This window comes from Musca autumnalis, unplaced genomic scaffold (assembly GCF_047663935.1).
Source record: "Musca autumnalis isolate F117 unplaced genomic scaffold, ASM4766393v1 scaffold_1, whole genome shotgun sequence".
Classification (NCBI taxonomy): domain Eukaryota; kingdom Metazoa; phylum Arthropoda; class Insecta; order Diptera; family Muscidae; genus Musca; species Musca autumnalis.
This window is the reverse complement of record NW_027411644.1, coordinates 256,695,865-256,720,418: the sequence shown is the minus strand read 5'-3', so window position 1 is coordinate 256,720,418 and position 24,554 is coordinate 256,695,865. Positions and strand designations below refer to the sequence as shown.

The window sequence follows — 24,554 nt, the reverse complement described above, 5'->3', positions numbered from 1 at the left end:
AAACCTAAAAACTATGAAAGGTCCTTACTTTTAATTTTGTTTTAAGAAATAGTTCTTGGATGTTGCCATTGTCCATTTTTAGGCTTTAGTGGGGCTATTATACCTGTCTAGAATTACGCCTGATTATTTCACTGACAGATTCATTCGACACAGCCAACATGAATAAAACCCTTCATATGTATTTTACAAGAACACACAAAAGCAATAATTTTTGTAATTTTCGTACAATCATAAAGGAAGTATGTATAATTTTAATAGATACCACAAAGACTACCTGCAGTAAAATCCATATTTAACTGCACTTTCGTGTGGTTGTATACATACATATGTTCCATTGTGAAATAAAATACAAATCCGTAGCATTGTGTAATTTATATTCAAAACTGTCATTAAAACACCATCATTTTGAGTTGTTGTTGTTTTTAATAGTGAAATTGCGTATATGGACGAGAGCCAAATTATTATAAAAATAAAATCTAAAGATATGAACGATTTAAGGCAAATATTCTTCGCAGATGCATATTTTCGAAAAATTTAAAAATTAATAAAAAATATATATTTTATTTAATATTATAAATTAACTAATTCATTTAAACTCAAATTGAATATAACAGAAATTGAAAAAAATGTAAAAAAATATTTCCTTCCACCCCCTCCTCTTCTTACAAAAGCACCCATTACAAGAAACCCCCACCTTGGCGCCGTTTAGTCATTGACGTTTACCTCATAGCCACCGTAGCACGTGCGGTATGCCAAAATGTGGCTAAATTTAGCCTAAGTTATGTTGTTGTCTTTCTTTTGCATTTCTTTTATTGTAAATTGATTAGATTTTTTTTTGAAATTTTTTTGTCTTTTTTGGCTAGAGTGCATTGTTGAAATGTTTTCTAAATTGTATTCTATTTAATTTTGTAATTCTTATTATTGTTGTTTTTGTTTACATTTTCTTCTAATCTTGAACTTTAGAATCAATTGCAATGTTTTTCTTGGGGGGAATGTACAAAGTCTAAATCGAAAATTGTTTCGAAAGTAAACGAGGAACAAAATGTCGCCAATAAATGTCATTCAAATATTTGGTAATCGGAAGGCGTTCTTCCTTGACGTTTAGTAATTGGGAATGATACATGCATATAACTGACGTACAATCTTTGATGATACATTGTCGAGAAGGGGAAATATTTAAGTAATTTGAAGTATTTTCCATTTAAACATTTTATGCTCACAGAACTTTGGGAAGTGTTAAAAGTTTCAAGGTAATTTTTGGTAATTCTGAGCGCCTGATTACTTTGCTCTCTTCTTCAGGACGATGCGTCTGCACCAAATGTGTTGATTTCTGCATACTTCAACACAAAACTTAAAAACATTTCGTTTAAATGTTTGTGGTTCTGGAGCCATACAATTTTATCGCTGTAATTTTTGCCGAACAATTATTACTTTAATCCTGCATAGGTATAACTTTTTTTCTTGAGGATTTTTTGTTTGGAACTGCTACGCCCTTAATTCCTTTTTTTTGAAAAACCTTATATATGACATTTTATGGCGATCGGCTAACGTTAACCCGTCCCACCCGAACGATATTTTTCTTCCATAGTTATTTGTATAGGGCCAAAGATAAATTTTCACGAGAATTCTCTAAAGGCCACAATTATGGTTCAATCGATGAAAACACTTTACACACTTTCATTGTTGTGGCCAAAAAACCAATCCTACAAACATTTGTGAAAATCGGCCAAATATGCATATGTGCACATCTTAATATTTTTACGAGACATAGATCAAGTTCAAATAGGGACTATATAGGACCAATCTTTCGAGTACCTCCCACACAAAATTTCGGATAAGTGAATTTTAACAGCTGCTCTCGAATCACTTTGATCCATTTTGCAACCACTTGTATTCGCTGCCCCCATCCATTACGATGGTACAAACTGTTTTAAGGTGCAAGTCCATTCTTCCTAAGAAAATGGCCCGAAATGTGTAAAAAAGCCCAATGGTCCAACTCTCGAACGGATTAACCGATTAGGTCCAAAATTTTTTCTCCGTAATATCATGCCCAAGCTTAGTTTAATTTTGAAGATGGGGAATATCGGTCCACTCCTTCGGATACCTCCCCCACAAAAGTTCAAAACTTTTCGCTAAAATTGTGCTCATGATAACTCACGAAAGCAGTAACCGACTTTGTCCATACTTTGCACATCGTAAAATTTCTACCAGGCATATACGAGGTTGTAAATGTACTCAACCAGCACGGTGCTCTTGAAGCAACTTTAAATGGAAGGTGCTTACACCTGGGAAGTTTTGCGGATTCTGAAACTTCAATATTCAAAGATGAGAAAAATCAAAAAAAAAAAAATCGCCGCAGCGCTTTTTAAATAAATACCGATTCAAGTTGGCATTTTTAGGGGTTTTTTAGGTTTTCAGGATTTTGCTTGGAAACCGCAAGTCCTATTGAAATGGGACTAAAGAAAATGTTGTAGCTATGCACATTCTCTACATGATTGAACTTCGTGAAAATTTCGTAGGGTTTACCGTTATTGAGATATAGAAGTTCAAATTGGGACAATGCATTGACTGTATCGCTTCCTTATAAAACAATGCCGCGGTTTCCAAACAAAATCGTGAAAACCAAAAAACCCCTAAAAAACTTGAATCGCGATTAATGTAAAAAGGGCTCCGGCGATTTTTTTTTGTTTTTTTATTTTTCTCATCTATGAACATTGTAGTTTCAGAAACCGCAAAAACTTCCCAGGTGTAAGCACCTACCATTTAAAGTTGCTTCAAGAGCACCGTGCCAGTACATTCCTTCGGGTAGCACTCAAAATTTGAGAAAAGTGCAGTTTAAGGCCTGCTCTCGCATTGCTTCGATTTTTTTGCAAAAACTAGTATTCGTTGCCCGCATTGCCATTTTTTTCAGGGACAAGTCCATATTTTCTGAGAAAATGGCTTGAAAGCTGTAAAAATCCCGTCGACACCAAGTGGGGCATATCAACACTCCTTCCGGTACATTCCCCTCAAATGTGCCAAAAATTTCACTAAAATGATATACACGATTATCTTGAACGTAGCAACCGATTTGGTCCAATCTTTGGATCTCCTAATATTTTGCCCAAATTTAGTTTAACTTCGGTCTTCACCTTAGGGTATCTCCCCAAAAAAAGTTCATAATTTTTGTTTATGTGCAGTTGAGGGTCTATTCGGAGTGGTCCAAAATCGTTAAGTTATATGGGAACTAACTGCAATGACCTGTGTGCAAGATATCTATCGATAAGTGGTCCAAAAATAGCGGTTGTACCAGAAAAAATTAAGTCGTGCGTGCGGATAATGCAAGATCTCCATGTTATACAACATGAGATAGAGACATCCTTGGGCATTTATTCCACCAACTAACATTTAATATTGCAGGAACATCTGGGGGCAAAAATGAGGTTTTTTCTCGTTGGATCGCGTGTCGATCGATGCAAGAAATTTCGAAAAAATACGAAAGACGTTTATAAAATTAATCCAGGTGACGAATCATGGAACTGCGCGTATGAATTGAAAAAAATAACAGCAATCGCTCGAAGATGCTGTAAAAGAGGAGGTGTCTCAATCGAAGTGGAAAAAGTGTTTCAAAAGCTGGTTTGAGGGCATGGAAAAAGTGTATAAACCATGCTGGAGACTACTTAAGAAAACTGTTTTTGGCCTTGCTGTCCTTAGCAATATTGTAGCCCTAAACTAGTAGAACTTATCTTTTGAAAAAAAAAAAACACATAAGAAAAACTCCTCTAGGGCATCAAAATCTATCAAATATAGAAAATTTTAAATAATTGCTGAAATTCTGGTCGTATCGGCTAAACTATTGAGAGTTGAACCAAGTAATCTTTTGCAAAAATTTTCCAAATAAAGTTCTCAACAATTCTTTAGAACATTCTGAAAATCTAAAATGCTTACTTCTTGTTGTTTCAGCGGTATTTTGCATCATATCTTTTACAACACGTATTTTAAACACAGTTCACACCAACAGTTTATTCTCGCATTTCGGATTTCACCACATTATTGACATTTTTATTAAATCGTCGTTGAAAAATGTACTGAAAACAACGGCATAGAAGCATTTTACAACAATGGCATGGTCTGAAGAGTTGTGTATTACATTCCAGGGAATATTTTCCAAAAGAAAATATTCAGAAAAAAATAAGGGTTTCGGAGATACGAAATGTATAAAAATTGTGGAATTTTTGCATATATTTTGAAATTTGAGCCAATAAATGTAGTTTTTCGAGTTCATTATTTCTCCAAATATTTTATTCTTGTCCTTATCTACAAATTTGCTTCAGAGGTCAGAAGAAGATTCGCATTGATTTCAGAGATATATCCCCGAATTTCTTTAAAAACTCAATATTTAACCATGTTTAGATGGGGCCATAAAATCCGAGCTGGATCTGGCACAGCAAAACCCAACTAGGTTTTTTGTCGTTTGGGTCTGTACTTTCAAAAAATCCTCAGCACGAATTATTTACACAAGATCACCTTAAAAATGTTGCACAGTGTAATTGTAAATTGAATTACGAAAAAAAATCGAATTCCCCTCGAATATCTGTCGGCAAAGCGACTGATACTTTTTTAACTTGCTTTTACATTGTGGAAAATAAATTTTGTTCACATCACCGGTGTCGGATTTTTTTCATGGTACCCTTAGGTCTACTTCTCTCGGTATTGTTTTTTTTCGTAGGCTGAGGATATATGTAGCTGTCAGCGAAGTTGACTGATTCTTTTTTACTTGTTTCAAATAATTTTCCTGTATCTTAATATGTTTTTATTCCTTTTTATTCGTCTAGACTGTCAGTCAAGAAGACAATGACCCCAGCTCACGGAATCCCATGCTATATGACCCCCTACAAGATGGGGTTGTTAAGACATCAAAGAAAATGCAATATTTTGCAGCCATGGTTGGTAAGTTGAATTAGTTTAGAAAACTCTTAAAATCTTAACATCCTAATAATAATATTTCTCTTTCCCTCTCCCCCCTCTTTAGTATGTTTGGGTGCTGTATCTGCGGGTACTGCATTAGCTTGGACATCACCAGTACTGCCACAGATTAGTGAGGATCCAAATGCTAATACCACTGCAAACAATGCTACTGATGGCTCGTCGTCACAACTGCAATTAACACTAAGTCAGCGTAAGTAACACCATAAACCTCATGTGAATCCCTTTGAAGTGCTTCGACAGTGTGTGATCTCTTCTGTGAGAGGGTCTTAAAATTGCATTAAAATTTCATAAAAATATTAAAGGTTTTGTGTGTGTAATCAATTTCCATGAAATGCATGGTTATGATTAAGACCTCCTCCTCCAACAGCAACATCATATTTGATTGTCAAGTGGTTTCCTAATGCCCGGTTATTAGTTTGCAATCACTGCAACTGTTGACAACAATTCAAACATTGACGGTCAATTCAATTATGACAGTTGACGCCAGTTTCAAGTGTTTTATTTACTTAACTACCAGCTGCCAAACATACATACGTACATACACATCTACAGGGATATTGTGTCATAGTGTAGTGTCAATAGATATGTGTAACATCGGAAAGTGGGTCGATTTATTGTGTGATTTATTAACATTCTTCTACTTCCACAGGGGTGTTACCACTTGGATGCAACCCCTTGCTTGCAAGAAATATGACTGCACCATGATTTGTTCCATTTATTTCCTGACCAACTGAGCCTTAACTTATCTTTTTTTTATTGGTGCAGTTTGCCATTGGCATTCATTTCATTACCGCCACCACTCTTGAGACTATTACGAGCCGCTCATTCTGTTCGTTCAATTACACGATGAGTGATGGCCTCAACAATCAACAGTGATGGGTTGAATTGTATATGATTAGAATGTTTGAAGTTTGTTGTGTCAGCTTGTAAATGACCACTTGATGGAAACACACACACAAGTGGAATTGTTTTTGTATTCAGCGAAAATGCAACGCGTGTGGCGAGTTTTCTTTGGTTTCCGTTTGTTATACACAACGGAGGATGTTATTGCAGGTGAACGCTGTAAATATCAGGATAGTTCTACGCGATTGTCAATCAATAAGTAAAAAAGTATCAGTCGCCTTTGACGTCAGAGATATACCCTCAGCCTGTGTGAATTGAAACACTTTTTTCCCAAAAAACTTATGCATGCTGACAAAGGTATGGATTTGAATTAAAGCTCAAAAGTTTTGCAGGAGAGGTACCGAAAGAAATGTGGGTCTTACATAGGGAATCATTCCTGTCGATAGATATCGCCCCCACCAGACATTTACGTTGGTCAACATAAAGTTACCACTTTTGGACCATTATATCAGGAAACATGGATTTGTCCACGAAAAATATAATATCGCTGTAAAGAGGATCGGTTGCTCCGTTTATAGATATCGCGCGTACCATTTTAGCGAATATTTTCACACTTTTGTTCGGAGGTACCGGAAGGACTGGATAATTTCATCTAATATTCGAAGAAATATTGCGATATGCAAAATGTGGACCAACGCAGTATTCTGTTCGAGAGTTGTCGTGCTCGCCAGCAACTGCACATGCTGGCTATAGGAGTTTTTTACAGATATCGGGCCATTTTCTCAAGAAATATGGACTTGCCAACCAAAAAACGTGTACCATCGTTGTAGGGGCCTTGTGTGCAACCTGTTGCAATAACAATCAAAATGATTTGAGAGGAGGTCCTAAAATGCACTTTTCCGAAATTTTGTGTGTGAGGTACCCGAAGGTGTTGACATATATAGTTCATATTACGATATACAAAGTATGGATGAAATCGGTCAGTCCCTTAGAGATTTTTCGCGCGCATAACATTTGCGAAAAAATTTGAACTTTTGTGGGCGAGGTACCCGATGGAGCGGACCGATATGACCCATTTTCGATTTTAAACTAAGTTTTGACAACATTTTACGACAGCCGAATTTTGGACCTAATCGGTTGATCCGTTCGAGAGCTATCGTGTGCTCCAACCAGACATAAAGTCAGGCATACGGACGGACATTGCTAAATCGACTCCAAATTGTCTGAACGGATTTCGTCCAAATAACTTGGGGTCTAAAACCATTATTTCGATGAGGCATATTTTGCCCATATAAAAGTGTATATGGCGATTTCTGAGTGAAATCAGACACTTTTTTCAAAATGAGGTTTTTGATTTCCTTTATTATACCCTATCGCAACGTACAGGTCGCATTTTTAGTCCGATTCAGCTGAAAATTGGGTAATATAGAAGAACGCTATTGCTTTTGGTGAAAAACGGTTCAGATTTGGATATAGCTCCCATATATATTTTCGCCCGATTTCACGTATTTGCTGGACCAAACACGCTATATGTCCGATTTCAATGAAATTTGGAATGTATGACTAAATTCGGTCTAGAAATAAATGTACCAAATTATATCGAAATCGGTTCAGATTTGTATATAGCTCCCATATATATTTCCGGCCGATTTGACGTATTTGCTGCACCAAACATGCTACATACGTCCGATTTTGCTGAAATTTGGAATGTGTGACTGATTTCGGTCTTAAAATAAATGTGCCAAACTACATCGAAATCGGTTCAGATTTGGATATAGCTCCCATATATGTTTTCGGCCGATTTGATGTATTTGCTGCACCAAACACGCTATATTTGTTTCGATGAAATGTGGAAATTTTTTTGCGAGCACATCTACAAGTTTCGGTATAGAGGTTAAGGAAAAAAGTATGGTTTCAAATCTGTTCGCGTTCACAAAATTGGCCGATGCACGCAAAAGTTATAGCGGTTTTTATTCTCATATAAAGAAAAAAAATTTAAAAATATCTTATTTGTTGTTATGAGAAAATGTATGCATAAATCGTTAACAGTATTCCATATCTATTCGTAGATGTTTAAATATTTACTAAATTTATTTTTATTTTCGCGGAAAAACAACAAATAGTAAACAACTATTAAAGTAAATCCAAATTATCCTGGCCCAGAGTTCGTACAAACCTTCAAAAAATATATTAAAAATATCTGCGCAATCTAGACAATGCGTGGAAAAATATGAAACCAAATTTATAGAGATTGGGTACATAAATTGCATACTATAGCAACAACAAAAGAGAAAACCTTGTTGATGGAAAATATTGTTACAAATATATTTTTTGGATTGTTTCGAAACTATTTCGCTAAAATCCATACAATAATTAATGTGTTCTGCTAAAACTTCATCAAGAAATATGGTTTACCATGCGAATTAGAATTAGTTATAATCAGTTGATGCGCATCCGTTTTTGGATACAGCGAATCAGTCTCGTTCAATATTTATGCATAATTCGATGTTTCACGCAGCGGCCATTGTGTGCCGTCACTTGCATCTCACAATGCCAAAAACCTTAAAGTGAGTAAAAGTCGCGAAATGTGCATACGATTTTGATGCGCGTCCGGTTGCATTAGCGCCAATCAAAAATACTTCAATATACACCTATTTCAAATAGATTCTTTAAGAACCGCGGATGTGCCTCCACATTCTAGTTTGCGTAAAAGACCCATATTACTCGCTTATCTCTGTTATTTATGACACGTGTTTTCGCAAATATTATAATCGCGTATTAAAGATTTCATTTATGTAAAAATTGGTAAAAAATATCGCGGTTTAGTACGGGGATTTGTCAAAATATATTTTTGTTGGTTTTCCTATTTTTTTCAAGGTATCTATATACGCGGTTTTAGTGGTTGGTTTCGATCGCGGAAGGACTCATTAGATTCGACGCGTAAAAAAACTAAATTCAGGCGGGATTCAAAGGAAATTGAATGACACTTGTAAATTTTACGCGCAAAAAATAGGTTTTTTAGAAAATTCACGCATCAAATTTTGATCTTTATACTCCAATTACAAGGATACTGTAAGGAGCACACTCATGAGATATACATTAAACGACGTAAAATCACGAGTTCTATAATCCTATTATGAGTATGGAATATTATAGTGTTGCGCGTCCGGATTATTAAAACAATTTCAAAAACCCCGAAATTCCGGCTTCAAGTGTCAGCATAAATTTTAGGTGGATGCAGTGGATAAATCGAAAAATCATACACTAGTATCATATTGCCCATGAAGTATTCGTTGAGTCTTTCTTTGGGCATATAAATATATATATATATATATATATATATATATATATATATATATATATATATATATATATATATAGAATATATTAACAGTTCGCGAATTCTGAAAGGGTGAAACTTGGATTCAGCGATTTAAAATATATATACACTTTCATACGGGCAAAATGTGCCTCATCGAAATAATGGTTTAAATATATAATATATATATATATATATATATATATATATATATATATATATATATATATAGAATATATTAACAGTTCGCGAATTCTGAAAGGGTGAAACTTGGATTCAGCGATTTAAAATATATATACACTTTCATACGGGCAAAATGTGCCTCATCGAAATAATGGTTTTAGAATCCAAGTATGTTTGGAAGAAATGTGTTTCAGATAATTTGGAGTTGATTTAGCCATGTCCGTCTGTCTGGCTGGTGCGCACGATAACTCTCGAACGGATGAACCGAGTTGGTTCAAAAAATGGCTTTCGCAATATTTTGTCCAAACTTAGTTTAAGTTCGAAGATGGGGCATATCGGTCCACTCCTTCAGGTATCTCCCCAACAAAAGTTCGAAAATGTTCGGAAAATTTGTGCGCACGAAAACTCTTGAAGAGAGTAGCCGATTTGGTCTATACTTTGCGCATCGTGGAATTTCTGCCAGATATAGATAGGGTTCCAATATGGACTCTATCGGTCCACTCCTTCGGTTCAGTTCAGTTTAGGACCTGCTCTCGAACCGCTTTGAATTTTGTTGTAACAATTTGTATTTGCTGCCCTATTACGGCAGTATAAGTTTTATCGGGGGCAAGTCTATACTTTCTGAGAAAATAGCCCGAAGTTGTAAAAAACAACTATGGCATCAAGTGTAGTGGATGGAGCGCACGATAACACTCGATCGGATCAACCGATTTGGATAAAAATTTGGCTTTAGTAATATTTGGTCCAAACTTAGTTTAAGTTAGAAGATGGACCATATCGGTCCACTCTCTCGGGTACTTCCCCCCACAAAAGTTCAAAATTTGTCGCAAAAATTATGCGCACGATAACTCTCGAAGGAACTAAGGAATCTTTGCACATCGTAATATTTCTACCAGGCATAGAACTAGATCGAATAGGGATTATATAGGTCCACTCCTGCGGGTACCTCCCACACAAAATTCACAGCCCCCATTACGACGGTATAAGTTTTTTCAGGGGCAAGTCAATAATCTTAAAATCCGCTATGGCACCACGTGTAGTGGTTGAAGCGCAAGATGACTCTAGAACGGATAAACCGATTCGGTCGAGAATTTTAAAGTTGTAATATTTTGTCCAATCTTGAATCAAGTTCCAAGAATGGCCCTATCAGTCCACTCTTTAAAGTACCTCCCCAACAAAAAGTCAACACTTTTCACTAAAATGGAGTACACGATAACTCTCGAAGGTAGTAACCGATTTGGTCCATAGATCAAGTTCAAAAATCGTCTATATATGTCAACTCCGTCGGGTACCTCTCTCTCAAAATTTCGAAAAAATACAGTTTAAGGCTGATATCGAGTCGCTTTGATCTTCGTTGTAACAACACGATAACACTCGAACGGATCAACCGATTTGAATAAAAATTTGGCTTTAGTAATATTTGGTCCAAACTTAGTTTAAGTTAGAAGATTGGCCATATCGGACCACTCTCTCGGGTACTTCCCCCCACAAAAGTTCAAAATTTGTCGCAAAAATTATGCGCACGACGGTATCAGTTTTTTTCCGGGACAAGTCCATACTTCCTGAGAAGATAGCCCGAAAGCCGAAATGACTGGTGGGCCAATATCTATCATAACGAATGACTTCCAAAATAAGATCCACTTCCAAAATGGACTAAGTCGATCCATTCCTTCAAGTACAACCTCCGCAACACTTTTAGGTTCAAACCAAATATATTTTTTGTCGGCAAATTCCAAAAAGGGCCACAAAATCCGCAAATCGTAGATTCGATATTGCCAATAGATAGACATTTCAATTGACAAAGGCTGAGAGTATGTCTCTGTCGGCAAAGCCGACTGATACTTTTTTACTTGTTTTCACTAACGGTTTCAGAGATATCGCACCTTGAAAAGTCAAATTCTGTAAAAACTATGTGCAAAGAAATACTCATAACTTCTTTAATCTTGGTCCAAATAGAAAAAACCTATTTTTATTTTTTGTTGTTTTTATGTTTAGAAAAATAGTAACAAAATTGTACTGTTAAATCTTATTTGGTAGTTGTATTCGGGTAGTTCCAACCGGGCAATAAAGTAACTAAATTGATGATCAAAAAACAACACCTTGGGAATTATATTAATGCACATCCGAGCCGAATAATATACCAAATATTAAAGTGATATTTTCTCCAGAAGATAATTTTTTTTAAATACGAAGGCTAAAACTGGCTAAACTTATCGTGGACACAAAAAAGCGTCATTCAGTAATACCTACTAATGCTGTTACATTAATTGCTAAACCATTCTTAAAATCGCAAAATGAAGATGTTTTAAATGATTAAGATAAATTCCTAAATAAAATAACAAAACAAATGTTGATAAATGCAAGCTTGTTTTTTTTTTTTTTTGTAAAATAACACAAATTAAAAAAAATTAGAAAAAATAGTAATCATTCGAATCCCACTACCAAATAGGACTTAAAATTTTTGTAATTGATCGCAGCTTTAGATAAAAAAATTTCAACGAAGAGTACAATCACAGTTTATACAGTTGGATACTAAGCCCACCTGATTGTTATGTTTGTTGTCAAAAACATTATTGTAATTTAAAATACAAAGAAACTCAAATCACAATAATATAAAATCTATTATCGTTGTCAAAAGTTGTTAACGGAACTCTGAATGGCCGACCTTCTATAGGCCTTGAGTACAATCATTGTTAAAAATTGATTTTAAATATTAAATCACGAAAATTGCATCCAACACCACTGTGCAATAAAAAAACAATTTGGATCAATATTAAAGAAGTTATGAGTATTTCCTTGCATATAGTTTTTACAGAATTCTCTGTAACCGTTAGTCAAAAAAAAAAAAAAAAAAAAAAAATCTGAAAATATGTTGAAATGTTTTGCTGATAAGCAGCATCACCAGCAAAAATAAAGGAAATCAAGAACCTCATTGTAAAGTATCCGATTTCACTCAGAAATCCCCATATACTCTCGTTAGCTTAAACACTGAGGGTATAAAAATTTATTTTTCGAAACAAAATAAATAAATAGATTTTTTGAGGTTATTGTTGGGGTTCCTTTTACTTATTTATTTTTTACCAATATTTCGCAATAGGTTACATTGCATCTTCAGGGTATATGTTATAAAAATGTTTCTAAAATACTAGTGTCAAACTTAAAGCTACGATAGTCTATTCTATCATCGTCGACTGTAAATATTGCACTCAAAATATTTCGATTTCTCGAAAAATATTCCTGATGCTTTGTAGGTTAAGACACTTGAACCGGAAAGCGAATCTTACACAAGTGATTGTGTTTTTTTATCTTTTGTTTAAAATTAAATAATCTAGAAACTTGGAAAAAATGACGATCGAAACGACATGGTCACTAGAAATTGTCTTGTGACAGTAATTTAATAAACAAATAATTATTGTAAATAATCAAAATGTTTCTATCAGACCATATTTGGATAGTGCTTGAAAACAAATTAGAAAATGTAATATAATATACTTATTAATACTTTTTATATACACATACAAATATCGATCTGTTTCCAAATTAGTAACACTTTGTTATCAAGAGGTGTACATTTACTGTATACCTGTAATGATATAAGTATGATTTTGCGTTTTAATTTTACCGACATTTGTCGGTAACTCAAAAAATGAGTTAGAGAATCGTACTACTGATAATTAAATTTAATGTTGAGTAAGAATTTGAGAAGAAGATTTTTTCGGTTATTTGCATGAAGCGGGCAATACGTTACCGTTGCTCTGATATTTTATAGCAAGGAGGAGTGAGGAAATTGGGCAAGATGAGTGGAATATGCTGTGACTATCTGTTATGATCAGAGCTAAGAAATTCGAGCAAGTTTCACTCGCTAACTGCATACTATACTTTTTCCATAACACTTCAAGTGGGAGTAAAATACGCTCGTAATCGAGCGGATTCTACTCATGCCGAATACGTTGATGTTACCCGTGCCTAAAAAAGGAAATTTAGTTTTTTGTGGTCACTCTAATGTACCTGTGACATAATGAAAAGAAGCAAAGTCATTATTGGTTATTTTCCCAAAAACATTACTGTTGAAAAAAGCAATGCGAGATCTTTTCGAAATAAAGTCTAAAATTTAAATATTTAATTTATTTAAATATTTGAACATTTTTGGGGGAGTTACCGCAAAAAGTGGACTGATATAGACCGTCTTCGAATTTGCCGTAAGTTGGGAAGAACGATTACAATGTGCAAAGATTGAAACAGATCGAGAACTCATTTTAAGAAACATAGTTGGTGGCCGTAGGGTTTTTACAGCTTTAGGCTAATGATAAAAATTAGACTATCGTAATATGAGGCACTAGGAATATGGACCAATGTCAATCATTCCTTTCATAGTTATCGTGCTTATCAGGGACTTTTGTTGGTCACCGTGGACTTTTTTTAAAGATTATGGACCATTATGTCAGGAAAGATGCACTTGCCCATAAATAACATTATATCGCTGTAAACAGGACCACAAAGAGTGCTTTCGGTAACAATTTTGCAAACGATATTCGAACAGCCCTTAAACTGTACTTAAGTAAGAATTTAGAACTTTTGTGAAGGAGGTACACCTTTTCGGAACTTATTGTACCTCAAAATTAAATTTTACAATGTTCAAAGTTTTGGTCAAATTGGATAGTCAGTTCGCAAGCTTTCGTGCCCGTCAGTCATTTGAGTTGGTTTCGACAGCGTTATTTAGAGCTTTTGAATCATCAGGAAGTATGGACTTGCCCCCAAAAATGTACAGGCATGAACGGTGCCGCAAGCACAACGTACTGCAATAAATGCATGCCTATCCGGCAAGAGTCCCTAAACCGAATTAGTGGACCGATATAATACATAGTCGACCTTAATCTATGTCTGTAGAAATATTACGATGTGCAAACTATGGACCAAATTGGCTATTCCTTTCGAGAGTTACAGTGCGCACAATTTTAGCGAACAATTTTGAACTTTTATGGGGGTGGAACCCGATGGAGTGGACCAAAATGGCTTATCTTCGAACTTGAACTAAGTTTGGGCAAAATATTTCGAAGTTTCATCTGTTTAAGATTTATTGTGAACTTCAGCCAGCCAGATGGACATTTCTAAATCGACTTTGAATTGCCTGAAAATGATTTCGTCTATACATACCGGTTTAAGGAGAAGAAAATGTCAATGACGATGTTCGTTTTGGTAGCTCGAGAAAAACCTTTAAACAGTGAAGAAAATGATTTTGGATAACCCTCGAATCACTATCAGAGAGGTCGCTGAGGAAATTGACATGTTGTTCTGCTCATGTCAAGCAATTTTTACGGATGTTTTAGGCATGAAATGTGCGGCAGCGAAGAGTGTTCCAAAATTGCCAAATTTTTAGCAATAAGAACGTCGCACATTGGTGCAAGATTCTAAAAAACGGAGATTAATTCAGGTATGCATTTGGGTCATCTAATGTTATTATTTTTGGAATGTGCACACCTCAATCAATATAACGGAACACAGTTTTGGTGAAAATTAAGGGATTGGAGAGGTATATTGGAAGCCCTCATAAATGGATACGGTAAAAACTATGAAGTGTTTTTACGGGTTTGCCTACATTTCTTATTTGATTAATCTAAAATCTTCTAATATGATTAATTATTAGTTAAGCTAATATTTGGCAAAAAATATTAAGTTAGGTCAATATTTTAGTGTAGCTCCCATACAAGGTATCTCCCGATTTTATGTATTTCGAGGGTCTTGACCACATTTTTTAGTATATTTATCTGTAAATTAGGATTTATAGTTCTGAATGCCTAATAATTCATCGTGCGAAAATTTGTTAGTATGGGTCAATGTTTTGGTATAGCCCCATATAGAGGTACGGTCAAATTTGGGGTTTTTCGAACATTTTAGGTATATAATTGTTCCACAAACATCCTATAAGGCACAAGGGAGACTTCTCCCATATCAATGAGTGCACCCCGATTCATATTAGCTCAATGATATGGGACCTACAGTTTTTCGCCGAGTCCGAACGGCGTGTCTAAGACACCACTTTTGCAGAGAAGTTTTACATGGCTGAAATACTCAGGAAATGTCGCCAACATTACTGAGGGGTATTTTGCCACCGTTGAAAAGTGTTTTGATGTTGCCTGGCCGGGGAATCGAACCCACGATCTTATGTGTGCAAGGCGGGTGTGCATACCATTGCACCACGGTGTCAACCGATTTAGGTATATATTGCAACTAAACTGACTCAAATTGTGAATTGTGCATTTTGAAGGGATTGAAAATATTTTTATCAAACATAATCTATACTTATAAAAGAGTTCAGTAATGATGACTCACTGACTGACTGACTGACTGATAATCAACGCCCAGACTAAACGGCTGGAACTAGAATCTTGAAATTTTGGGTGAGGGTCACTCATGGTCCGAATAGGTCAGATAAGGCTCGGTTTTTGGAAATTCGAACTAGAACAGTACGAAAAGTACTAAAAGGTACTAAATATGGTACCCTTAGTATTAGGCAAACGCGAAGAGCTAGAATTCTGAAATTTGGAATGAGGTTCACTGATGGAGAGTTAGAAAGGTGTACCAAAGGGTTTTTGGAAATTCGAACTATAAGTGTACGAAAAGTAATAAAAGTTACTAAATTTAGTACCATTTGGTATAACGTGAACGGACAGAGCTAAAGTCTTGAAATTTGGAATGAAAATCAAGGTTTAGAAGATAAGTTGATATTAGGAGGTGGTTTTGAAAATGTGTACTCATTTGTACGAATAGTACTAAATAGTACTAAATTTGGTAAAATGTGAATTTGGGCGAACCGATAAAGTTGGAATTCTGAAATTTGGAATTACTATTACTGTTGGAGTGTAGGTTTGAGATATGGAGGTAGTTTTCGAAATTCGTACATATGGGTACGGAAGGTACTAAATAGTACCAAATAAGGTACAATTTGAATTTGGGGGAACGGATGGACCTGGAATCCTGAAATTTAGAATTAGGATTACTGTCGGAGTGTAGGATAGAGGTATTTTGGAAATTCGTACTTTTGAGTACGAAAAGTACTAAATGGTACCAAATTTGGTACAGTATGAATTTAAGTGATCGGATAGAGCTGGAATAGTGAAATTTGGAATTAAGATTACTATTGGAGTGTGGGATTGGTATACTTTTGGAAATTCGTACTTATGGCAACGAAAAGTACTAAATGGTACTAAATTTGGTACAATTTGGATTTGGGTGATCAGATACATTTGGAATCCTGAAATTCGAAATTAAGATTACTTTTGGAGTGTTGGATAGAGGTAGTAGTAGGTAGGAAATTCGGACCTATGGGAACAAAAAGCACTAAATGGTACTAAACTTGGTACAATTTGGATTATGGTGATCTGATGCAGCTGTAATTCTGAAATTTGGAATTAAGATTACTGTTGGCGTGTAGGCTTGAGGTAGTTGTGGATATTCGTACTCTTGGGTACGAATAGTACTAAATAGTACCAAATTTGGTACAATTTGGGTTTGGGTGAACGGATATAGCTGAAATTCCGAGATTTGGAATAAGGAGTACTATTGGAGTGTAGGATTGATAAATTTTTAGTTATGGGTAGGAAAAGTACTAAATAGTACTAAATTTGGTACAATTTAGATTTCAATGTTGGGATACATTTGGAATCGTGAAATTCGGAATTAAAATTGCTGTTGGAGTGTTGATAGAGGTAGGTTTGGAAATTCGTACTTTGGATACGAATAGTACTAAATGGTACCAAATTTGGATTTGAGTTATCGGATGTATCTGGAATTCTGAAATTCGGAATTAAGCTTATTGTTTGAACATAGCACTGAGGTAGTTTTGAAAATTGGTACTTATGTGTACGAAAAGTACTAAATGGTACCAAATCTGGTACCATATTTTATTTTAATTTATGTGATGTTGATGTTGGAGTGTTGATAGATGTAGGTTTAGAAATTCGTACTATGGATACGAATAGTACTAAATCGTACCAAATTTGGATTTGAGTTATCGGATATATCTAGAATCCTGAAATTCGGAATTAAGCTTATTGTTTGAACATAGCACTGAAGTAGTTTTGAAAATTTGTACTTATGGGTGCAAAAAGTACTAAATGGTACTAAATTTGGTACAATTTGGATTTCGGTGATCTGATGTAGCTGCCATACTCAAGTTTGGAATTAAAATACCTGTTGAATTGTAGGATTGATAACATTTTGAAAATTTTTAGTTGTGGGTAGGAAAAGTACTAAATAGTACTAAATTTGGTACAATTTGGATTTGAGCGAACGGATAGAGTTGGAATCAAGAAATTTGGAATTAAGATTACTGTTGGAGTGTAGGATTGAGATATGGAAGTAGTTTTGGAAATTCGTACTTATGAGTACGAAAAGAACTACATTTTGTACAATTAGGATTTGGATGAAATTATAGCGCTCGAATCCTAAAATGTGGAATTAGGTACACTTAGGGGTACGAAATGGTTCCATGTGTGGTACAATTTTGTATTGGTTGAACGGATAGATCTGGATTCGTGAGATTTGGAATACAGATTACTGTTATCATTTGCTTATAACGTCCGATTTAAACAGGATTTGGTACAATTTGTTATTGTGTGAAGGGAATTTAGGAGGAGGTTCGTATTTATGCATTTACATGTAAAGTACTAAATAGTTCTATAATTGGTTTTGGGGGAACAGATAGAGCTGGAAATGAGGATGGCGGTTGTTGGGTTAGGCCGTATTTGCGCTGAGAACCTCAATTAAAATATCTCAAACAATGTGGACTGCTCTTGATGTGCAGGCGTGACGAAAATCGGACTAAAGTGGTACGTATTAGTACACAAAATGTTTCCACCATTCTATATTATATATTGTTTATTTGTTTTGTATATTTAACGCATACGAAGTAGCGGGCACTTTGCTAGTATCCATATATTCTTGTTTGGGAATAACCTCCATATGAAGTATTCCGCTACTTTTTTAACTCTAAATACTTTTCAAAAATAGCGACAATTTTATACATTTTAAATTTAATTTTTTTTGTTTCTAAACTTCTTTTGTCATAAATATATTTTTCTACGATTCTGATATTTACCTGAAGTTGACGATTTCTTTCTAAAATTACAACTTTTGATGCGTAAAAAATATTATTTTTTTAATTATTAATTTTTTATGGTACTCTTCAAATTATTAAAAATTCTTTGGCTTTAACACAGTGTAACTGCAGAAGTAAACAATATATGATCTTGACATTTTGTTTAGAGACTTAAAATTTTGTACCACATTACTTAATGTGTATCGACTTTTATACCAAAACCCGAATTTAATTTTTTTTAATTAATTAATTTTTTGCGATTTCACCCCTTGTGCATCGCCATCATTGCCTTATGTAGGGTGAACACAGACATTAAGCCAAAACACGACATACTTTACAACAATAACAGAGAAAATGAAGACAAAACCCCAAAATGCAAATATTTGACCCAAGGCTATTTCCATAATTTTTGGCATAACTCAAAATGCGCAAGAAAGACGCAAGTTTTGTTTGCGCAGTATCAAAGACAACAATAAAGAGAAAAAATACAGAAAAATTCTCACGACTTTCTCGACACTCTTTTTTGTTATACTCCAATACATTTCAAAATTATGCAAAATCTGGAGACATTTTGACGAATTTTTAAACACATTTCTATAAGACTTTTTCAGAACAACTTTTTCCTAAAATATTAGGAATTACCTCTATTTGAAATTTCCATTTTGAAAATGCCAAGTTTATGTAGCAGAAACTACGTTATGGCGATTTAAAAGCAGCAAAATGTAATACTTTTCACCCGTTTCTTAAATTTTAAAATTAGGTTCAATTTTAACACTGTGCTACACGAAAAGTAAACAACATACGACTTTGCAATTTTGGCTAGTGAGGTAGAATTTTGTACTCGTTAACCCTGTCAAGACAGATTATCAAAAATTTGTGTTTCAATTTTTCAATTAAGACCCGTTTTTTTCAATCTTGCCCCAACGTGCGTCGCAAGGAAATCGCTCAGGAGCTGTTGAACATCGTCAACGACGATCCAGATTACCTCAAAAAGTTCATACAAATTACTATGGAAACTTAAAGACTCAGTGGCATGGGTTAACACATTCCAATTGTGCTCAAACTTTGGCTATCTTAGATTCTAACAAAACTAAAAATTTTGGGGGGTGTCGCTTAAAAAATTCGACATCGATTTTTCCCCTTTGAGTTGAAACCAGCCTAGTGATGAATTAAATCTAACAATTTACTCTCCCATTTATTTTCAGAAACCTGGGTCAGTTCCTTATTGGCTATTGGTGCTTTTCTGGGAGCTCTACCTACAGGTAAGATTTATAGAATGATTTACCAAAGATTGCCGTGAGTTAATTATTATTTGCTTCAGGTTACATTGCTGACTACATTGGACGTCGCTACACCGCCTTGGTAATGGATATACCCTTTATTGTAGCATGGACAGCAACTATTTTTGCCAATTCCGCTACAGTTCTTTATTTTGCTCGTTTTACAATTGGTGGGTTCTTAAAACTTCTAATTTGTGAAATTCTATTTTAAGATATAAATTTCTGTTTGCTTCTCAGGCTTTGCTACTGGCAGTTTCTGTGTTGTGGCGCCCATGTATATTTCGGAAATTGCTGAAAGTAGTATAAGAGGCACATTGGGAACGCTGTTCCAATTGACCCTGTCCATTGGTATTCTATTGGTTTATATAATCGGTTCTATGGTCACATGGACAACATTGAGTTTTTTATGTCTATTGGTTCCGGTGGCCTTGTTTGTTGGAATGTTGTTCTTGCCAGAAACACCAACTTATCTGTTGAAGAAGGTAAGCTGAATAACAAATTCTACAAAATAAATTCTTGAAGATTGTCCAATATAAAATCTTATACATTATTTAATTTTCTACTCCAGGGTCGTCGTGGAGATGCTGCCCTCTCCTTGAAATGGCTTTGGGGTCGCTATTGTGATTCTCGCACAGCCATTCAGCAAATACAAAGCGAATTGGATCAAGCCGGTGGTAATGCCTCCTTCTCCGATATTTTCCGCATACGGGCTGCTCGCAATGGCCTAATTATTTCCATGCTATTGATGTTCTTCCAACAATTCTCCGGTGTAAATGCTGTGATTTTCTACACGGTGCCAATTTTCAAATCTGCTGGCAGTACCTTGGATCCTTCAATATGTTCCATTATAGTGGGATTCGTACAAGTTGTAATGACATTCGCCTCTTCGTTGCTGATTGAAAGGGCTGGCCGTAAATCTCTGCTGATATTTAGTAGTACAATAATGACGATTTGTTTGGCGATTTTGGGTGCCTATTTCGATATGAAAGATGATGGTAAAGATGTATCGTCCATTGGGTGGCTACCGCTGTTGTGTGTTGTCTTGTATATGATAACATTTTCAGTGGGTTATGGTCCCATTCCATGGCTAATGATGGGTGAACTTTTCCTACCCGATGTTAAGGCTACCGCTGTGGCATTGACGGTAATGTCTAATTGGTTTTCGGTATTCATGGTTACGAAAACATTCGGTTCTATGGTAGAGGCCTGGGGTTCAGATATGACATTTTGGTTTTTCGCTTTTTGTATGTTTGTCGCAACCATGTATGTGGCCTTTATGGTGCTGGAGACAAAAGGAAAAAGTAGTTCACAAATTCAATCATGGTTGGACAACAAGTAGAGGAGGGAAGTGTTTGGAACATTTTGGGTTATTATTTTTTAATGGTTTAGAGATTAGTTGTAAATTAATAGAATTTATTTTGTTTTATTTGAGATTAATTTCAGTAGTTTGTAAATAAACAGCTTGGTACCAAAAAGAAATTATAATGTTATTGTTTAATAAAATTGAAAAAATACTAATTATATACATACACCCGCAACTATAAATATAAATTACATACGTAAATAGATGTAGTAATTATAGAAAAATTAATTAATGTCGGCAAAATGAGTGTATGGAAAGTGACACATTGTGGTGGCCAGGTAGGTCATGATGGACTAGACACCTTAATAACTTAACGCGGTGTTGTCACAATTCAAACAATTTGCCGCCATTGTTATTCAAGCATAGAAAATTAAAATTTTTAGTTGTAGACAGAAAAATATAATTGTGAACCATTAGGAAATATTTTAGAAAAAAAATTTGAGTTTTAAATGGAACTGTCTGGTATTAGTCCCGATTCTTATGTATGAAATCTAATAAAATATTTCCTAGTGGATTATTTTTGCTAATTTTAGTTATTAATATAATTGTTATGATTTCTTAAGTATTTTTTCACATCTATTTTCATTTTGATTTATTTTTTAATTTTAAGATATTTATTTTGTACAGAGTGTCTCAAAAGACAACTGAAATTAAAATAGTTGATAAATAAATGATTAATTATTATAATAACGGAATTTTTATTTACGATTTGCGGATAATGGTGCGATATATCGCTTAGCGAGCGGTATTAAAAATTTGTTTTTGTAATTTCGACAATCTATGTTATGTTCGAAACAAGAAACTCTTCGTAAACATAAAAAAATTCAATAAAACCACAGAAAAATTTGGGAGTCGAATATCACACTACGGAAATAATTTGATATTTTTTTATATTTTCTTTTACTCATTTTTAAATCCATGTTATATATAGAAATTTCTTTTGTTTGGTAACTATTAGAGAAATTTGGCATACAATATTTCTTCAAACCATTACCCAACAAGTAAAAAAAGGAGTAGCTACGGTATAAATTGCCAGACTATGAAAATTTCCATTAACATGAAAATTAGTTTATAGGTAAGAGATTTGAAGGGGGGTGAAACTCTTTACAACTGTTTGGGTGACGTAGGGGATGGAAGATACCAAGGAACGGTCCTGACCGGTTTTAACATGGTAAAGCCCAGGATTTATCTTGTTCCCTCTTTCATCTCAAGTGGACACTGACCTCCCCGTGGTGTCACCTGGGGAACTGCCTTCAACACCCGATAAAGGTAGTGAGCTAACATGTGCCGCGCGTTCACCCATAAGAGCGTTAAAAACCTACGTTTGGGCGTCGGGTTAGTAACCCTTCCCTAGAAAAAGCAACATTCTATAAAAACAAGTAAAAAAATGTATACCCTCAGCTAATGTGAAGCGAAACTTTCACCTACGGACAGATCGAATGTATTTAAGGTCTCTTCAGAATTTTGTGGACCTTTTTGGACATTTGAACTTGCCGAAAAAATGTGGATTAGGAATTAACTGCACTTTTGTGGGGGAACTACCCTTAGGGAGGACCGATATGGGCCATTTTAGAAGTTAAACTAAATTTTGACAAAATATTAGGAGAACCAAAGTTTGGACCAAATTGGTTGCCCCATTCAAGTGATGTCGTCCTAGCATCTTAGTGACATTTTTTAAATATTGGGGAGAAGAACCGGAAGTTGCGGACCGGTATTGCCCCATAAAACTAAGTTTGGATATAATATGACGAAGACCAAATGTTGGACCAAATCGGTTGAACAGTTCGAGAGTTATCGTGCTCTCCGACCGCCACATATGGTGACATAGGGATTTTTTACACCTTTCGGGCTGTTTTCCTAAGAAATGTGGACCTGTCCCTGAAAAAACTTTTACCGTCGTAATGGAAGTAGCGAATGCAAATCGCTTCAACAAAATTCAAAGTGATTCGAGAGCAGGTCTTAAAGTGAACTTATCCAAAATTTTGTGTGAGAGGTACCAGAAGGAGTAGACAAATATTGTCCATATTCGAACCTGATCTATATCTGGTAGATATATTAGGATGTGAAAAGTTTGATTACATCGATCACTCCCTACAAGAGTTATCGTGCGCAAAATTTTTCCGAACATTTTGTAACATTTGTGGGGGAGGTAACTGAAGTAGTGGACCGATATGGCTTATCTTCAAACTTAAACTATGTTTGGACAAAATATTACTAAGGCCAAATTTTGGACCGAATCGGCAGATCCGTTCAAGAGTTATCTTGCGCTCCAACCACCTCACACGGTGTCATAGGGGTTTTTTGCAGCTGTCAGGCTATTTTCTCAGGAAGTATGGATATGCCCCTAATGCAGCTTGTACCGTCGTATGGAGGGTAGTGAATACAAGTTGCTAAAACAAAAATCAGAGCGATTCTAGAGATGCCACTAAACTGAACTTTTCCGAAATTTTGTGTGGGAGGTACCCAAAAGAGTGGGCCGATTGAGTCTATATTGGAACATTATCTAAGTGTGGTACACATTTTACGATGGGCAATGTATGGACCAAATCGGTTACTCCCTTCAAGAGTTATCGTGCGCACAAATTTTCCGAACATTTTCGAACTTTTGGGGGGGAGGTACCGGAAAGAGTGGACCGATATAGCCCAGCTTGGAACATAAACTAAGTTTGGGCAAAATATTAGTGAAACCAAAATTTGAGACGAATCGTTTGATCCGTTAGAGAGTTATCGTGCGCTCCAGCCTGCCAGACAGACATACAAACAGACGGACGGACATTGCTCAATCGACTCCAAATTGTCTGAAACACATTTCGTCCAAACATACTTGGGGTCTAAAACCATTAATTCGATGAGGCACATTTTGCCCGTATGAAAGTGTATATACCCTTGTTAGCATAAATGCTGAGGGTATAACAAGCTCCTCTAAAGTTGAGGCTGATAGAGCTGCAGCTGAACATGATATTTACCAGTACCAGATTTAAACATCTCGATTGTCATAAGGGCACCTGGCTGTCTCCAGATCAAAGAACAAATAATCAAATTGATCATGTTGTGATAGATGCAAGTACGATTGGATGTACGATCGTTCCGAGGAGCAAACATAGTTTAGGACCACTACCTTGTTGCAGCAAAGGTACATACATACTTACTTACTTAGCTGGCCTTTTACAGAACATTTGTTCCATAAGCCGAACTAAGAAAAAATCTCCAATCCTCTCTGTTTGCTGCTGTATTTTCCCAATCTGGGATATGTAGCTTTGTGATATCTCGTTTCACTTGTTCGCTCCAACGAAGCTTTGGCCTTCCAGATCTGCGAGAACCTCCATGCGGCCCGTATTTATACGCCTTTTTAGCGGGTTCATCATCACTCATTCTTATAACATGGCCTAGCCATCGCAATCGTTGTATCTCGATTCGTTCAACTATATTGATGTCATTGTATAGTTGATACAGCTCGATGTTCATACGACGCCGATATTCGCCGTCAACACAGATTGGCCC

The 24,554-nt window shown here is 35.4% G+C and overlaps 1 protein-coding gene across 2 annotated transcripts in view; it reads left to right on the top strand.

Moving 5' to 3' along the window:
• Positions 1-21,740, top strand: part of LOC141389415 (facilitated trehalose transporter Tret1-2 homolog) — a 67,924-nt gene extending 46,184 nt beyond the window's left edge. For both annotated transcript variants that reach the window (XM_073960870.1, XM_073960869.1), the window contains exons 2-7: positions 4,815-4,929; positions 5,012-5,158; positions 19,616-19,672; positions 19,732-19,860; positions 19,928-20,172; positions 20,259-21,740. In XM_073960870.1, coding sequence (XP_073816971.1) covers positions 4,815-4,929; positions 5,012-5,158; positions 19,616-19,672; positions 19,732-19,860; positions 19,928-20,172; positions 20,259-21,029 — 1,464 coding nt within the window. In that variant the 3' untranslated portion in view covers positions 21,030-21,740. The remainder of the gene's footprint in view (positions 1-4,814; positions 4,930-5,011; positions 5,159-19,615; positions 19,673-19,731; positions 19,861-19,927; positions 20,173-20,258) is intronic.
• The last annotated feature ends 2,814 nt before the right edge of the window (positions 21,741-24,554 follow it).